We start from the raw sequence: 18090 nt of genomic DNA, 5'->3' as shown, positions 1-18090 counted from the left end.
CAGTAACTAGTGCATAGGTCCTCTGTCACAGCCCACAGCTAAATTGTGCGTCTAAAATAAATCAGACAAAGGAGATTTGCTGAAAGGTGGTGAATGGATTCAGGATTAACACAAACTGATGTGCAAAGTTAACCTTTCATTTCCTCTATATTGCAGGATGTGCAAATGAGTGACACGTACATATATATGCACTCAGTGCCCCAATAACAAAGACCCAGGAAGCTGTGGCAGACTACGAGAACAGTCTGACATTAATGCCAATGAGCAACGAGGATTAGGTGCTTTAAAACAACAGCGCGTATATATTTGCATGTGATATTTTACTTGTTTGGTAAATAAAGGTTCTCTATTCTTTTAGACCCTAATTATAAAGAGGGACATGTAGAGGACGATAGATTCGATCAACTCGTCTAGGAGGAGCGGCAAACCAGCCCCCATAGAAAGGAGGTTGGTTTTGGGGTCCTATTAAAAATACAAACGAACTATTTGGTGCGAAGGACCCTAAGAAGGTAACATTAGTAATATGATATCATTCTTGGAACCCGTTTAACCAAGCTGCACTCAGGTTGATAAATAAATTGAACTAAAAAAATCTTTTTGTATGTGTGCTTTCGATTTTACGAATAAATGGGAAGGCTACAGATTGCTGCAGTTTATCACTTAGGTGAGGCCCTTCGTGCTCTTTCTTCTCTTGCCCACAAGCTACCTAAGTACATGAGATGGCAAGATTAATAACATTTCACTACCATTTTACTACCATGCATCCACAGATACATTCTAAAGGAGCGCAACAGTGATACAAAGTCAAGATACCACATTCCAAGTTATTTGCATAGTATCGCGGCAACAAGTAGTACCGCCTGTAGGTTTCAGCTGTCGGACAGCGATAGATGTGATAGGTGTGGGAGACCGGGAGCAGGCTTCCTGCATTTAGCATGGGAGTGCCCGAGGGTAAGGGACTATTAGACACAGGTACACACAGCTCTTGAACACATGCTAGATACTGAACTGGCGAAAGACCCGTTGGTTATGATGATGGGATATACAGCACAAATACCCAAGCAGTATAGAAAGTTCCTTGATATTACCCTTCTTTTAGCCAAACGCAGGGTAGCATGTCGGTGGGGTAGCGGACGAGCCCCAAAGTTCAAGGAATGGCTACGTGATGTTGTCTATTGCCAGAAACAAGCATCTGTATATGCGGAAACAAAGCCAGTAGCCTCTAGACCAAGGGATATATGGAGGCCACTTCATGCATACCTCGCTCGTGAGGGGGAGGAGGGTTCCGATTCCTCTGTGGAGAATGGCTCGTGACTCCTGGAAGATCACTCTTGATTGTCAGCTGATGGGGGCTTTGGGATCTACATATGCACTGTTATTGATTACCAATGGGCTTGTATGGGGGACAGTGAGTCTTGGTATTGATATGCTCTTGCTATTCCCCTGTTAATGTGTCAGCATCACTGCCAACGGATGCACTTAGTTTGTGGATATGTTGCTGCTGCCTAGGAAAACTATAGTCTGGCAAGGACATTGGGATGCACTCATTGAGACTGTCGAAAAATGTTATCATTATCTCTTACAAGCGGATGTCAAACTGTATAGTTATGTATTATTGTATGTTTTTGAAAAAACATCATAAATAAAGTTACAAAACAAAAAAAAAGTAGTACCGCCTGTAGGAGGTGAGGAATGTAAGCATTTTTTCCTCTTCTCTTCCTTCTTTTGTTTCGGACTAGCTACTTGGCTAGAATTGTATGTGTGGGTCCATTAGGTTGTGAGTTCTTAGTGCATGAGTACTCCAATGGTTGTAATTAATTATTTCGAACCCTTGGTTGGTTTAGGGGGGAGATTGAGAGATGTGTGCCATATAATTCCTAACAAAAAACTATTAGGTGAATTTTACGACTGAAATGTACTTAGGATATGTCTTGAACCAATTCTGATATGGTGAAAATAATGCGGGCTTAGTGATATAGAGCTGACCTAGGATATTCCTTGACCCAACTATGATATGGAGTAAATAATGCGGGCTCAGTGATATAGATGTGACAATTGACATGTAAGGGACTGGGTGGGACTATAAGAGGTAAAACAAGTGTAGCTCCATCAACTGTATGAATATTAGTCCTACTGTGTACAATGCACCAAATATGTTGACATAGAAGTTGCTTTAATGGGATAGACATGACTGATATCTGTTTCTTATCACACAGGTGCTTGTAAAATCGACATAGCCCAAAAAATAGTTTTTAACTTTAGAGAGCATAAATCGTTTTTGTCTTGAAAAAGATGGTGAAACAATATATCCATCGAAACGTGTCAACACTCATTACAGTACACAATCTGTGAGAAAGGCGGTGATCAAAGAGTACTTGGCACCAAGATCCTTGCCCAAACCATTGTTGAGATACAGATGTGTAACAAACAAAGCACATATTGAATTTTTCTGTGCTATGTACTCTATTGTGTTATTCTATTGTTTTAAATGAATTGTGAATTAACTTGTGATTATTTTTGTGCCCATGTGAACATTGTTGATTTAGTTATATGATATTTTGTGTTTTTTAGGTATAGGGGTTTTCCCTTGTTTTAATGATTATTTTAGCATCACTATTTTTTTTACCAATAAATCGATTTATATTTTTGTAAACCTGATGTTTCATGATCCTTTGTGGGAGATATATGGCATAATTCTCTTAAGTGTGTATGTGACTGTAGGGTGAGTATATACCTGGTTAAATGTAATGTGTAGACACATGGAATATTAGAGATGGTTATAGGATCCAAAGGATAATACCCTCTTTTCACTGTATAGTACCCTATTGCTTTGGCTTTAAGGGGCTTCTCTTTGTTTCTATCATGCCTAGTCATGGCACAATAATACTGCGTGTTGTGGGGAACTAGAGTCTTCTAGATGAAAGGTGGCTTTATGGATGAGCAAGAAGTCAATATGCCACTGTAAGAAAATAAGAACATAACCAAGGGAATAGGGATTCCGCTGAATGTGCAAAAAAAAAAACAAGACCCCTGTCCAAAGAAAAGAAAATTATTTTCTTGAGTCCCCTTACTCACTCAGGGTTGCCCCTAGGTGACATGCTTAATCATTGGGGCCATCCCAAACAGCTGCTGCTTGGGGCATGCTGCGACTTGCGGAACTATGTAGGAGCACTTTTTTATGGAGAAATGTGTAGTGCAGTGTTTGTGGAGTGGTTAAAGTGATGTTAAAAATACCTAGCTAGTGAGCTAATATTTTATTCTCGCTCCTAGCTGGTATGGATAAAAAGGGGGTTAAATAGTAGGGAAAAGATATGTGTATACAGTGCCTAATATTCTGTCGACATGTTTCGAGGTATCCCCTAAACCTCTTCTTCAGGACCACACTGGGACAGCCCCATGCGTGCCACTCCTTGTGAAAACCTATAATAAAGGGCGGATGCACATCTAATGTTTGAGCACCCGATTCAACATACATACGGTTTAGTCTTTGACACGTAGTATTGGAGGGTCAACCTAACCAGTACCTCCATCTCTCCCCCCTTTTTTGATAGTAAGAAAATAAGAATCACCCAGCTACTAGTGTGCCCTCAATCCCCTATCCTTAAATGGGCCCTCTCTCTTACAATTCAAAATAGATATCAGTTAAGACTTCGCAGTTGTGTCTATGGATACTGATTTCAGTCAGGTCTTGTCAGCAAATACAGATTATGACCCTGCTTTCCACAGCTTGTCAGTAAATACTGTCAGTTGGGTCTTCACAGTGTCGTCAGTGGATCAGATAGACTTGGTCTCCTGTTCAGGATTGGAGCAGGGAAGACAGCTTGCTACAATCCATTTCGTAAGGTTTGGCTGATATACGACTGCCTGCGCCTCATCTCCTGTTCCAGTTGCTCCTTCAGAGTGTTCACCTATGGGAAAAAGTAGATGTACAAAATAATACACATTGGGCCTCATAATTGTGATCTATCAATGACACAATGAGCAAATTCAGTCTCCTTGTACCGAGAGTCTGAACGACATTTAAACTCAGTGGCAGAAGTCTCATTCAAAGCTGGTACTGCAAGGCAGTTGTACCACAAGAGCCATCCATTCAGTGCAGACACATAAGGGTTTTACTGGGAGCGGTACCGTTACAGTGGCCAACACTGCAGGACAGTTCTATGCGGTATGCCCTACGAGTGCTCAAAGTGGCATTATTTGCAAGGAGCAACAGCACCCTTTACCTGTTTTATAATGAACCCTGCACACCCAGGCCAAAGGTGGACCTTTCTTGTAAAAACCAATGCTTGGATTTACTCCGTTTTTTGCATCACAGCATTTAAATCTATTGCATTGTGCAAGGAGGCAACCCCGGCACAGCGCCATCTCTACCGAAATTGGCCTGCTGGTGCCCCCACATCTTGGTACAGAGGTGAGTGGGAGCAGTCTTATAGAGGACATGTACAGGAAGCATACACATCAGTAGAAATTAAGAGGGTTGTCATAGAGTGGCTGAGTTGTGTGCACTGCAGCACACATGCAACGTTTCAATTTTGGGGGGGGGCGGGAGAAGTTAGCACATTTCCCTTGTCTGTCCATTCTTTAAACAGGCATTCGTTTTGACGCAAAGCTCAGTCAGGCCATTTTAGTAGATTGGGCTTGGCGGGAAGACCTATGGGTGTTGATCTGCCCCAATAACGCTCCCTTGATGCCAAGTGGCAGAAAGTGCTCTTTGCACTGTGAAAAGTAACCCTTCCAGCACAAAACACCTTTTCTTCTGGATAATAGCATGGGCCGCACTGCGATCTGCTATTGACAGTGCAAAGCCTTAGCAAATCTTGGCCCACAGTGCATGGACCGAAAAGAAGTGAAGAAAGGGATGAATTTGTGTACTGAAAACACGAACCGATGACAGAGGCAGGCACTATTCCCCATGCACAGGTATCTTTCTACTAAGCAACCAGTGGTTCTAGGGTCACATGAGTTTTTAGTGGGTGAATGAATTTATTTATTTTTGTAGAAGAGTATCTCTCTTTTGTAACTATATGTACTGCTTAATTCTGTAATCCCCATTCTTGTGATAGTATCTTAAAGTTATATTTACGAAAATGTATCAAGCTACATGTGGCTGTTCTTTTGGGAAAATGTCCCTCGAAATGGCTTACCATAATAATTGCTTGTGCTGTTTATTTGGGATTGTTCGCACTTACTTGGTAAAATAACACCAGTACGTTTCAGTCAGTTATAATAGATGGCTCATACACCTAGTAGAGGCAGTTAATGGGAACATATTGTCCTCCCAGTGGAGACACTTCTGTCGTTCCAGGCATGGTCAGATTGGGACCACAAATTGTCCCGGGAACGCAAAAAAAAGTGAACAACAATTGCAGAATGCAACCTTTCATTAAACAATGCACGGTTAATCCAATCCCAAAAACTTTATTGCGGTTATTTATAACCATAAAAGCACATACAATTCCAACAATTACAGATCCAGGGTGGGTTAAGGATAAAAATTTGTTGAGTACATTGGGATTGCGGGCATAATACAACAATACAGTTACATAAAAATCATTGAAATATAAAATGTCACAAGTATAAAAAGACACTTTAAAAATGTAAATTATATACAATTCTAGAGTTCTAAAAACAACACACTAATCTCCCGATCCCATACTAGATAAAACAGATTCTCCCTCCAACTAAAAGTAAAATTTAGAACTCAGTGATTCCAATACGAATAGGGGATGCGATACAACTCTAAAAAATCGAATCCGATTTTAACAGGTTTCTGCGGGTTAGCCACATGGAGAGCAGAAACTTAGCTATTGAAACCACATATGCTGGGTTGGTATCTGTTCTTAGGATCCTGAAAAAGTCAGGATAATTACTAATACCCAAGTTCCTACACAATTGGATTATCCATTTCTGCCTAGATTTTTTATATGCCACACAGAAGAGTATTACGTGGACTGCTGTTTCCTCCTCTACTCGGCATCCAGGACAGAGGCGATTTGGGACTCCCACCCACTTACTGGTAGTTGCAAATAGTGGTAGAGTGCCATATCTAAACTGGAGGAAAAGCTTTTTAGCTAAGATTGGCTGAATAGAATCTAGCACCTGCTCAAATTCGTAATGGCACTTAAAGTCCAGAAACCCATGTGTGAGACTTGTTAGTTTTACAGACCGAAAATTTTCCATCAATTTAAACTCTTTAAGTGCATTTTTTAGTGTTTTTTTAGATATCTCTAGACAAGAAACTTCCGGATTGTTCCAGAGGTTTTCCATACCAATTGCACTAAAAGAGTGCCTTACAAAAGCTAACAAGGGTATACTGCCTGCCCCAAATGTTGTCATTACCGCTCTCAATTCTTCCCGGAAGCTACCCAGCTCGGGAGTGCACCACAACCGCCGCCAATAAAGCAGCCAACGTGTTGCAATAACATCAGAGATTGGGAGAATGTTTAAGTCCATCCTAAGCGGTACTAATGGTGTGTTTTTCAGCAGGGTCAAAATTTGTCTAATGAAATTGTTATCTGTTAATGTAAGGGTATTGGAGGGTCTATGCCCCCACAGTTCCGCCCTATAGAGGGATGCTGCCCTAGCTTGGACTTTATAGATTTCCATAGGTGGGCCTATAGTTTTTAAAACGCACTTCTTTTGTACTTTTAGGATTCCCCCCATGGCCTGCATTAATCTCAAATTAGCCTTCTCCATCTGCGGACCCCACCCCATTTTATCGTTCAACGTCAGGCCCAAATAATCAAAGACAGATACCCTTTCCAGGGGCCTATTCTCCCTCATTGGATGGGGACAATTGATGGGGTTGGCATTAAAAACCATATGTTTGGTTTTATTAATGTTGACCACAAGATTCCTTTTTTGAAAAAAACGGGCAAAATGCGTTTAACACACGCTGCATGCTCATAGATGACTTTGAGAGAAGCAGCGTGTCATCCGTAAACATAAGTGCGGGAAAACTGCGTGATGCCAGTTTCGGGCAGTCTATATCCTTGATGGCAAGAAGATCTTCAATCAGCTCATTTAAAAAAAAGTGAAAAGAGGGTCGGCGCAAGTACACAACCCTGCCTGACCCCCTTGTCTACTGGAAATAGGGCGGTCAGTTGCCCGGTCTTGCCATACCTTACTCTCACAAAGGTACCTTCGTGAAGAAGTGTAAACTGATGGCAAAGATGTGGTGGAGCCCCCATAGCCAGCAGAATACTCCAGACCTGGTTATGGTCCACCATATCAAATGCCGCTTTCAGGTCTACAAAGGTTAGATATAGACTACCACCTCCCAACACAACATGCTTGCAGTAAATTAACTGGAGCCTGAATAACTGATCTATTGTGCAGGTTTTGGCCTTAAAGCCTGCTTGTAACGGTGTAAGGATATCTTGGTCGCTCATCCATTCTTGCAGACGTTGTAATAAAACCCTAGCGTAAATATTTTGGGATATGTCGATCAGATTCATTGGCCTGTAGTTTGCCGGTTCCATAGGTGAACTCTTTTTATAAATGGGGATAATATTTGCCTCCGCCCACGTACAGGTGGCAGGTAGGGCCCCTAAAATTGTATTAAATAATAACTGTAAGTAAGGGGCCCACACTGCCTGTTCTTCTCTATACAAATCTCCTGAAATCCTGTCCAAGCCGGGTGCTTTATTCCTTTGGAGTTTGGCTAGGGCCAGTTGTACCTCAGCCACTGTGTCGGGATTTAAAAGACAAACTGGCAACTCACTTGATTCAACTGAGTGGTTTACATATAATTCTTTAAAATGTAAGCGCCATGCTTCTTCGCAGATGTTTGGATCGATGATAGACTTGCCCTCTAGCTTCCCAGTGTGAACCAGATTCCAGAAGGCCTTCGCATCTTTTGCATCTAACGAGGACTTAATGGTCTGCCATCTTTCTGCTTCCCATTCTATTTTTGCTTTTAAAATGATTTTTTTTAACTACCCTAGCTTCCTTAATACGCAAGGGAGGATAGGAGAGTTTGTTTTGCTGCCCTACATCCCCTATTAAACCATGGATTCTTATCACCATGGCGTTTGCTCTTATTGAGCCTTGTATTAAAAAAGAAATCGGCCAGGGTTACAACCATTTCCTGGTGGATTTCTCCCAGGTCATCACAGCTAGCGCTGTTAAGGGGATTTTCTGATACAATGCATGCCTTTTCTAACAATGGAATTATACTTTTGTACATTCTTGCCATTGTTTCTGTAAATTGGGTGATTTTCGCCCAGTGAATACGCCTCCCTCCAACCCCAACTCTGTAATCACTTCTGGGGGAAATTACAGAACCTTGGTCTGCGTCGTTGGAACAGATATCTAAAAGAGTGACCAAGGGGTTATGGTCACTTTCGGTGCGCTGCACAATACTAAAATCTAAAACTTTTTGCCATATATCTATACTGATTAGAAAATAGTCAATTACCGATGTTTGGCCCGCTCTTTCAAACGTTGGTTGGCCTGGGTTATCCTTCAGAAAACGCCCATATCAAGCCCTTATAGAGAAAGTTAGGGTAAGGGAAGTCATTTGGAGAACAACTGGTGTCCACCCCATAGCCGGATATGTATTTGGCGGTGGAACTGACCAAGTTGCATCCTCGTCAGCACTAATAGGTTGCGAAATACCAAAATGGGGTTCATAACGGCAATTAAAATCCCCGCCAATTAGGAGGTGCACATCACCCGGAAGAGATTTCAGAAAGCTATTCAAAGATTCCAAAGTCTGGGATGTCCGTTCGTACTGGACTGGTCAAGAATAGATGTTAATAAGTGCCAGTTTTTCTGAGTTCCTGGTTGTCAGGAGAATGCAGGTTAAATCATGGCAGTGGGTGTCGACTCTCCTTGCCACAAGACCAAGGTGGATTCCCACCTATATACACAATCCCTCCGATGGTCTGCCTTTAAGTCCCTTAACAGCTGGCTCATAATATGTTACGAACCCCACTCTAGACAGGGGTTAGGGTCCAGGTCTCTTGTAGGAGGCAAATCCAGAGTGAATCGATGAACTCCCCCCAATCTGATAAATCAAGTTTGGACACAAGACCGGCAATGTTCCAGGACAACACTTTTATACCGCCTTTAGTGACCTCTAAGGCACTCCCTGCATTAACATCAGGCCCTGTATTCTCATGAACGCCTAAATCGTCAGGGCAAGGAGGGTAATGGGGTTGAGCTTCTGGATATAAAATGGCTGCACTAGAGATGTTTGTTATATCCTTTATTAATTCTTGGGTACGGCCCTCAGCGCTATTATCAACTATGAGTTGTCCTTCGATGTTACTGGTCCCTACTTCCTCGGTTCATGCACAATCCTCCCTGAGGCCTTTCATTAATTAGCGCCTTCTGCCCAACCAAAATAGCGGCCTGGTCAGTGCCAACTGTAATCAGTCAATCCACTGAGTCCAGTTGCGCAAATCTATTATGCATAGGTATTGAGAATTGTTGGCCCCCATTTGATCAGGTTGTCAGTCAGTCAGTCAAAATACTCGTTATTCGATTTTTGTTAAAATCATAAAAGGCACAAATACAGTACATTACATTTTAAAAAAAACACCTCAGTAGATCTAGGTACTAAATTTTAACATGAGTTACTAATTTCATTTTCCACATAATTACAATGATTAAAATTTCAGATAAAACCAATTTTAAAAGCAGATTAAAATAAGGCATTCCTATGTGATCTTTTCTTCCTTGATCTAAAGGCAGCTGTTAAATAACATGCAACGCTAAAGATAGTATGAGTTTCCGCTTACATTTGGAGGAAAATTAGGGCTGGCCTTACTTGGGTAAAACCAGCGGCCCGTAAAACGGGAAGTAAGTATTTTACCCTCTCACTGGTATACAGACCACAGAAAAATGTAAAATGGAGGGTATCCTGAGTTGAAAATTGATCACAATGACAGGGTGGACCATCTTCAGGTTTTGACCACACTGGGAAGTTACCAAGCGAGTAGTGAATTAGATTCAACCTAAATTTTGTTAGTAAGAGTCTGTGAAGTGGGTTGGTGACAATTTTTAGGTATGGTTCCAGAGAGGGAGCGGTAATTAAAACTATGTGAGCTCTTACCGAGGGTTTCCTCAGTTCCAGCTCCTCTCTCGCCAAGCAAGCCCTCTCCAAAAACTCTTGCTTAATCCATCTGATATCTTCCGTCCTGATGTTGGTTGGATCGTTAAAAAGTTCTGGTCTACCAAGCGTGATGAAAGCAGATCTAATATATTTCAGCCAGAGTATTCTCATGGCATTGTCCCTCGAGGTAACATCTTTAAGGATAGCATGGTTTAATGTTAGCTCAGGGTTCAACCATGTTTTAGTCCAGAAAAGAATTGGGGCTAATTTTAATTTGTCGGAGATATAAGGCAAGCCCATTTCCTCATGGATCGTAAAGGTGGGGGTAGAATTGGGGACAGATAGAAATTTTCTAATGAGCCCATTTTCCACCCTCTGTATTTTGTCCAGATTTGCATATCCCCATATAGCGGACCCATGCGTGGCAATTGGAATGCACTTGCTGTTGTATACTTTTAACACTGCCTCCATTGGTTTGGCCCCTAGTCTTTTTGTGAAGGCCAACAAGGCTGATGTTGATCGGGCTAGACTAATGCTCTTTGACTTGATCTGGGGGACCCAAGAGCCTCTCTGGTAAAAAAGGACCACCAGATACGGAAAAACAGGAACTCTAGAGAGAACCTCACCCTTGCACGTAAAGGATTTCGTGTGCAGCTTGTTTCCTTTACCACCTATAATCATAGTATGTGACTTAGTTACATTTATTTTCAAGTCAAGCTTCTCCATAAAGGAGCCAAAACGGTCCAAAAGGGCCTGTAGACCAATGCCAGTTTGTGCGATTAATACGGCGTCGTCCGCGTATAGGAGAGCTGGTATCTGTTCTCCTCCTATACGCGGCACATCAGCCCTTCTTGCCTCTAAATATTTGCCCAGCCCGTTTATATAAATAGTGAAGAGAAGGGGAGCTAGGATACAGCCCTGGCGCACCCCTCTCTCCGACTTAAAACTGTCCGTGCAATTTCCGTCCCTAGTAACCCTTATTTTAGCATTGAGGTCCTGATATAGGCTAGCAAAAAAAAACACCAGGTGTTCTTCTATGCCTATTTCGAGTAAGAGGGACCATAGCTTGGTCCTGTTCACCAGGTCGAAGGCTGAGGAGAGGTCCATAAAGGCCAGATATACTGACCCCTCCCCGGCCACCGTGTATTTGGATACCAGAAGGTGAAGGTTGGAGCATTGTTCGAGGGTCCCCCGTTTTTCTCGGAACCCGTATTGAATATTCGAAAGCCCCCCACACAGTTCTAAATTTTTCCTCAGTTTAGCCATTAAGACTCTGCCCAAGATCTTGAAGGCAGAGTCAATGAGGGAAATGGGGCCATAACGCCCTGGGTCCTCCCGATTTCCCTTTTTAAAAATGGGTACAATGATGGATGTTGCCCATGTTTCGGGGAAGATTCCTTAATTAATTGACCCAAAGACTCTAGCTAGTACTTTTGACCAAAGTGTCGGACAATATTTAAAAAAGTCCGCTGGGACTCCATCAGGGCCAGGCGCCTTATTTTTTGTAGACTCCATTATGGCTTTGTGGACCTCCTCCTCAGTAAACTCTACTATGACCAAGTGATGGTCCCTCTCCGTTGTGCCTACTATTTCCTTGCACTTATCTCCATATACGTTACTAAAATGCTGCACCCACTTCTCATCACGAATCACACAATCTGTGACCATATTATCATCCCCTGAAAAGAAAGAATGATTTACAATGTCCCAAAATCTTTTACTGTCTCTAAGGACATCTATAGTAAGGAGGTCATTCCATGCATTATTTTTAATCTCTTTTTTCCTTGCTTTGATATTTGCTTTATAGTCCCGCCTCAAATTTGAAATTACAGCTTTGTCTCTTTCCTTGGCCTTTAGGGCCTGTTTCAATGCTCTATGGGACCGTGAGCATTTAGTGTGAAACCATTTCTGAGGCTTTATAGGAAACTGTGATGGTGGTTTTGTAAGGTCCCTGGCAGTTTGTACACAAATGGAATCAAAGGCTGCAAGGATTTCAAGATTTGGGGTAGTGTGGTCCATACAAATTTCCAATGATCCCTCAATTTTGGGCAATAAAGTATCCATAAAGGTTTCCTCCACAACCTTACCCCATTTAAGTCGTCTGCCCTGGTCACTGGGCACCGCCATGCTGCAAACCCGGGATTGTCCCACTTGTTTGCGCCATAAGTCACTCCAGTGTATCTCCATCGACAGAAGGTTATGGTCGCTATGGGGTGAAGCAGATGCCTTATAATCTTTCACCTTTGAGATGAGACCTGGGGACATAAAAATGTAATCGATAACTGACCCATTTGTTGAGCCTTTATACGTGGGTACCCTCTCGTTCATTCCTCTGTTGAAGGGTTCATACATGTTAAAACTAGCTAGCAATAGTTCAAGTGCCTCCCCTGTTTTAGTATGTTCAAAGTGAGGGGTGTCTGCTCCGTTAGGGGCCTTGTTGCGTGCTTATCTAGGTTCCTGATCGATACTGTAACCTTATGCCCCTATTCGGCTATAAATCCATTTATTCCCTATATTGGCATAACCGTTCAAGTGCGATTTTCTGAAAAGTCATCTCTGGCCTCACACGAACAGAGCCACATTCCAGCATGACTCTCTGCTACTTCCTTTGCGACCAATTAGTGCAATGACAGAGCAGCAGTCACTATCTGATATTCCTAGATAACACTCCGAGTTCTTCAACAAGATAAAAACTTAGCAAACCTGGAAATCCCCGCTTGCTATGTTTTGATTAGTAATGGAACTCTAATGAGCAACTGATAACTGTCACTTCCTAGTGACATCTTTAATTGACGTCTTATGTCCAGCAAACTTGCGTCAAACCCGGCACCTGTCAGGTATAAATATTACCAACGTTGCCTTAAGCAGCGAGCGAACCTGTTGCTGATGCCAGCTGCCTGCATGACCCTGTGTTGGTAAAAACTAGCACTCTGTCGCTGCAGCCTGCTATCCTGTGGTGGTGAAGCTGCTGATTACCATTATCGCCGCTACAGCGCGACCTATTGTGCAGTACGCTTGAGGAGCCGTGCAGCCGTCCTCTGCGAAGACATCCAGCCCAGCTGCCTGCGGACGCTGTCACCCCTCCTTCCTCGACGCGCTGAGAGAAGCCGCTGCCTTTCTCGTGCAGAGAAATCCAGTCCCGGCGCTTCCAGTTTACCCTCGCAGGTGACTGGGATATCGAGAGAGACCCCTGAAGGAGATACCAATCCTCCATCATTCTATTCAGAGGTATGGTGTTGACTAAACCCTTAGACGAGAATTCTTGAAACAAACCTTGGCAAAACCAACTTAACTTAAAGCTACTTACTTGCTCCCCTTTCCACGTGTTAGGCTTAGGTCAGGCACACTGGGGTAGGCTTAGTTAGAAGCACCAGTTGAGTATGTTAGCCTAATGTATATATGACTGTATATATGTTTTATTACTTTTAAACCATTGTATGGCTAAGAAACCATATCAATGCTTTTACAGTTCTATTTCGCAATACTTATCTTACTGTACGTACTTTTCATAATAACAATTATTGCAATTGTGGCAATACATTTCTCTTGTATGAGAAGAAAGACTGTTCAATAAATGTTAACCCTTTATTGATAAACGCCCGTCTCTCTATTCTCTACATACTGTGAAAGTAAACTGCACTAGACTGACTGAGTGAAATCTGTGTCTATTGTTTCACACGACCCTAGAGATCGACTCTTGATCTGAGGAGCAAAGTTGTCATGTTGCACGGTTGTTGGAAAACTGAATCCCTTCTTGTCTGTGCCAAGGAAGCTGATCACTTCCTATGCAGAGAAGAAAGTTTCCAGTGACCTCTGAGCTAGTAGGTAACACAACCCAATTAAGTTTAGCATAGTCAGTGGAGGCCTGGAATATCCGCAGTTCCACGTCGATACTACTGTTTATGTTATTCCAATGCGCAGGGCCTAGTGGGAAACTAGGAACTACACTACATGGCGCCCTAACGTTTGGTAAGGCGATAAACTAACGCAAGACTTGTAGAGTAACTCAGTCGTGCATATTTCACACCCCTTTCTCCCGTAAATACTCCAATAGACGTCTGGAGTGGGTGAAAGGTTAAAATCCGCCCGACCTTAGTAGGAAGAGATTCCTATGTAAAGCTCTGGTTTATTCAACGTTGAAGGATACAGTGTTCCAAAATATTGTGCATCTAATCTTTGTCTCCTTGGAGACCTACTCTGCAAACCTCGCATTTTTACAATGCCAGAAAACGGAACCTCTGGGGCCGCAGCAGATGCGACTCAGCAAGGTCCCGAGTACACAGACCCGGGTGCTATTATCATCCCGGTCCAGTTAAGAAGATCTATAACTTTAAAACTTATAGAAAACGGACTGTCACCTCAAGGTGGTACAGTAATTTTCGTGATAGAGGCTCACGAATATCGGCAGACAGAGGTATTCTATTCATGGATAAACTTTCCAGCGGTAAACGCTATAACACAAGAGTTTCACTATTACAAAATAGAGGAACCTCCGGATGAGTACGCCCCTTTCGAGGAGGTTGAAATTCCACTTAAATTTCAAGAGCACCTGCTCTGGTTTAATGGCGCCCTAAAACACAATGATCACATAACCAGGCTCGGTCCACTAGGTAGACCAGGAGCCACGTGGCCAGTTCTAGCCAGCTACACACCACATCCTGACATTGCAAGAATGTCAAGAGAAGAGCTGTTAGCACAGCTAAACACATTAATAAAAATACATAGGCAATTAGTCCAATATGTAATACGGACTGCAACAGTCCAGCCAGCTGTTAATACACCACAGCTGACCCCTCATCAGGGGAACACAAATAAAATTACACCACAGAACATACAGTCATGTCTTGGTAAAACACCCGTAAAACGGGAACAAATTCCTTTCTGGTTAGCCCAGAAAATCACTCAAAATAGAGGCAGTATTTCCTGATACTACCCCTATTGAGAAACACAGAATCTTGACCATCTGCCTTCCTATGGGAATCGCACCACACGTGGAGGACTGCGACACTTGGGGTACAGTCTTTGCTTCCATTTACACAAAAACACACGGTGTTCCGTCTATGGCGGTAATACCAGAAGTGCTAAAACAGATTCAAAATGAATTCGGTCCAGAGCCCGCTTTAAATCTAGGTATGAAATTACTGCAAGACTTCAAGCAGGTCACGGCTATATTATTAGCCAACATAAAGGGAGAAGCAGCATCTGTGGCGATTCGCCAGAAGTTGAGGGAAACAGATATAAAAGATCCTGTTGAGCTTGCAAAAATCATAGAAAAATGCTATGAAGAATTAGGTAGAGACAGCTTGGGTGGAAAACCAGTTAAGCCCCAACTGCTCGAAAATCCTGAAAAATTATTTATTAAAAATAATTTAAACACTCCTAAAAAGAGCTGGGATGGAAATAAACAATCCACTCCCAAGGAAAAAGTTTTCCAGTCCAGAGGAAGGTCTCCTCGACGGAGGGAAAGAACTCCGACTCGAGAACGCCAGTCTCCCCAACGGGAGCCCTCTGAGAAAAGATATAACCTTAGAAATAGGGATAATATAAAAAAACCTGATAGATATCAAAGTATTGATACACGTCCCTCTCGATCTTTTCCACAGAATTCGGAAAGAAGAGGACGGTCAGACCCAGGAGAGCACACCAAGTCCAAAGACAAGGAACCTGCTCAAAATAAGAAATCTCAATTTCAGAAAAAGAAGGTAGCCAGTATTAGAGTAATCAACCATGCCGAGAATACTGAGGACACAGTTGAAAAACGGGGAGTGGGCATTGACAATGTTGGACAGTGCAGCAGAGATCAGTATAGCGCGCAAGAACTTGATGAGTCATCTGGAGACAGTGGACACGAATGAATACATTCAGGTTGAAACTGCCGACGCCAGACTTAGCGAGCCCCATAAAATATACGAAATAACATTGCGTATAGAGGGTGATAAGACTAGGAAAATTAAGGGTCTATTTTGGGATAAGCTCTCAAAAGGCTATGATATTCTGTTAGCTGAAAAAGATTGGCCCCCGGAGTTTGTCAGGGAGTGCCCTCGTGGCGAAGAAGTGATTATGCCTGCCTTCTCGAATCACATACCGATTCATAAAAAATACACATATGCAAGGAAATGGGCAGTGGCGCAGGCACCTGCATTGTATAAAAATCATGTAGGATGGGATGAGGATTCACCGCCTCACAAAATCCAATTAAAAAGTGAACCAACTGCCCAACGGCAGTATCCCATAAAGCAAGAAGCTAAAAAACAAGTCAGGGAGATCTTAGATCAACTTGAGTACCAGGGGGTGATTGAAACATGCACCTCTCAAATGAACAATCCTTTGTTTCCTGTCTCCAAGCCAGACAATTCATATCGTCTAGTTTTGGACTACAGACATCTTAATACATGTTGCAAAACTTTTGCAGTACAAAACTCGCATAGTGCAGCCCTAATGAATAATATAGTTAGGAAAAAATATAAAACGACATTAGACATTTCTAATGGTTTCTTTTGTCAAAACATTGCACCAGAAAGCAGATACTTGACCGCTTTCTCCGCATTTGGGTCACAGAAAAAATTCTGTCGACTCCCACAGGGGTTTAAGAACAGCCCAGGACTATTCTCAGCTAGGGTAACAGAGTTACTACAAATCTATGATGATGAAGCATTGTCTTACGTAGATGATATTTATCTCACAGACGACGACTTGGATACTCATTTGAAAAGAGTGAACACCATTATACTTGGGTTCGCAGCAGAGGGTTACAAATTCAACTTTAAAAAGTCCCGAATTGCCCATCTGACAGTACTGTTTTTAGGGTACGAATTATCAAGTGAAGGGAAAAGCCTAGCGGACAACTTCTTAGAGAAGTGCGCTGTACTCCAAGCTCCAAAAACGCTGAAGAATTTACAATCAATACTAGGTTTTCTGAATTTCGGAAGAACTTGCATACTAAATTACGCAGAGAGGGTTAAACCTCTCTACGAACTAATAAAACCTGATTTGAAACAAATCAATTGGACTCAAAAACACACAGAAATTTTGAGATCACTGCAAACAGACATGTTAGCAAAAACAAAATTAGATACACGTGACAACACGATCGATCTTGTAATCCGAGTCATCCCAGGAAGATGCGGATTCACGTACCTAACCTCTAATGAGGGAGAAAAGGTACCAATTTCAATTAAATCTCACTTGTACACACAAGCAGAAAAAACATTCAGTCCCACAGAAAGAACTGTGAACGCAGTGCAAATCGCATTAGCAAATGAAAGAGAACTAGCACACGGCAAACGGATTAATATCCTTACAGCGGAATCCGCCTTCGAGGCGCTATTCAGCCCAGTAAACCTGCCTACAGTGTCACTGGATCCGAAATGGATACAGTGCATAGATTCTCTAGGAGCGGAAGATGTGAAATACTATTTTGCCCCACAATTTGAAGAACTGAATGATTTAGAATATGAAGAAGAATATCCTCTGCCAATCGAAATCCTGCCTCTCCCACAATACGCCTGTATAATCTATACAGATAGCTTTGTACAGCATTTTAATGTAGAGAGCAAATCCTACAATGCAGCATGTGCGATCATTAAAGGTCGTTGGCTGTGCGGTAAATTCAGACCGAAAATAACAAAAACTGAATCAGTAAAGTACTGTTCGGTTCAAAGAACTGAAATCAGATCTTTAAAGATGGCGCTAGAAAATGCAGAACGCGAATTCCCCACACTTATAGTGTGCGATTCTCATTTTTGCGTCAACTCTTACAACAATAAACTGCAGAGTTGGATCGAGAACGACTACAAAGATGACACAGGTGCCACAATAAAGCATAAACTGCTCTGGAACGAGGTAGCTCTTTTAAGTAAAGAACTACAAAAGACTCACGTGATTCACGCACAGAGTCTTCAGCGTGATGGCGTTCACGTTGCAGGGAATTCATTGGCTAATACAGCCACCGCGGAAGCAACTAACTCGGCTTCCGTAGCCACAAAAAAGCGTACAGATAAGTACATAGACGGGGAAACCATGCTGGCAGT

The 18090-nt window shown here is 42.4% G+C and overlaps 1 protein-coding gene across 1 annotated transcript in view; it reads right to left on the bottom strand.

Moving 5' to 3' along the window:
- Nucleotides 1-646: 646 nt before the first annotated feature.
- CROCC2 (ciliary rootlet coiled-coil, rootletin family member 2) overlaps nt 647-18090 on the bottom strand; it is a 1620686-nt gene continuing 1603242 nt past the window's right edge. Inside the window, exon 36 of the mRNA XM_086944022.1 lies at nt 647-3908. Coding sequence (XP_086800148.1) covers nt 3825-3908 — 84 coding nt within the window. The 3' untranslated portion in view covers nt 647-3824. The remainder of the gene's footprint in view (nt 3909-18090) is intronic.

This window comes from Lissotriton vulgaris, chromosome 11 (genome assembly GCF_964263255.1).
Source record: "Lissotriton vulgaris chromosome 11, aLisVul1.2, whole genome shotgun sequence".
NCBI lineage: Eukaryota > Metazoa > Chordata > Amphibia > Caudata > Salamandridae > Lissotriton > Lissotriton vulgaris.
The sequence above is the reverse complement of the archived record's forward strand: the minus strand, read 5'-3'. Positions and strand labels throughout refer to the sequence as shown.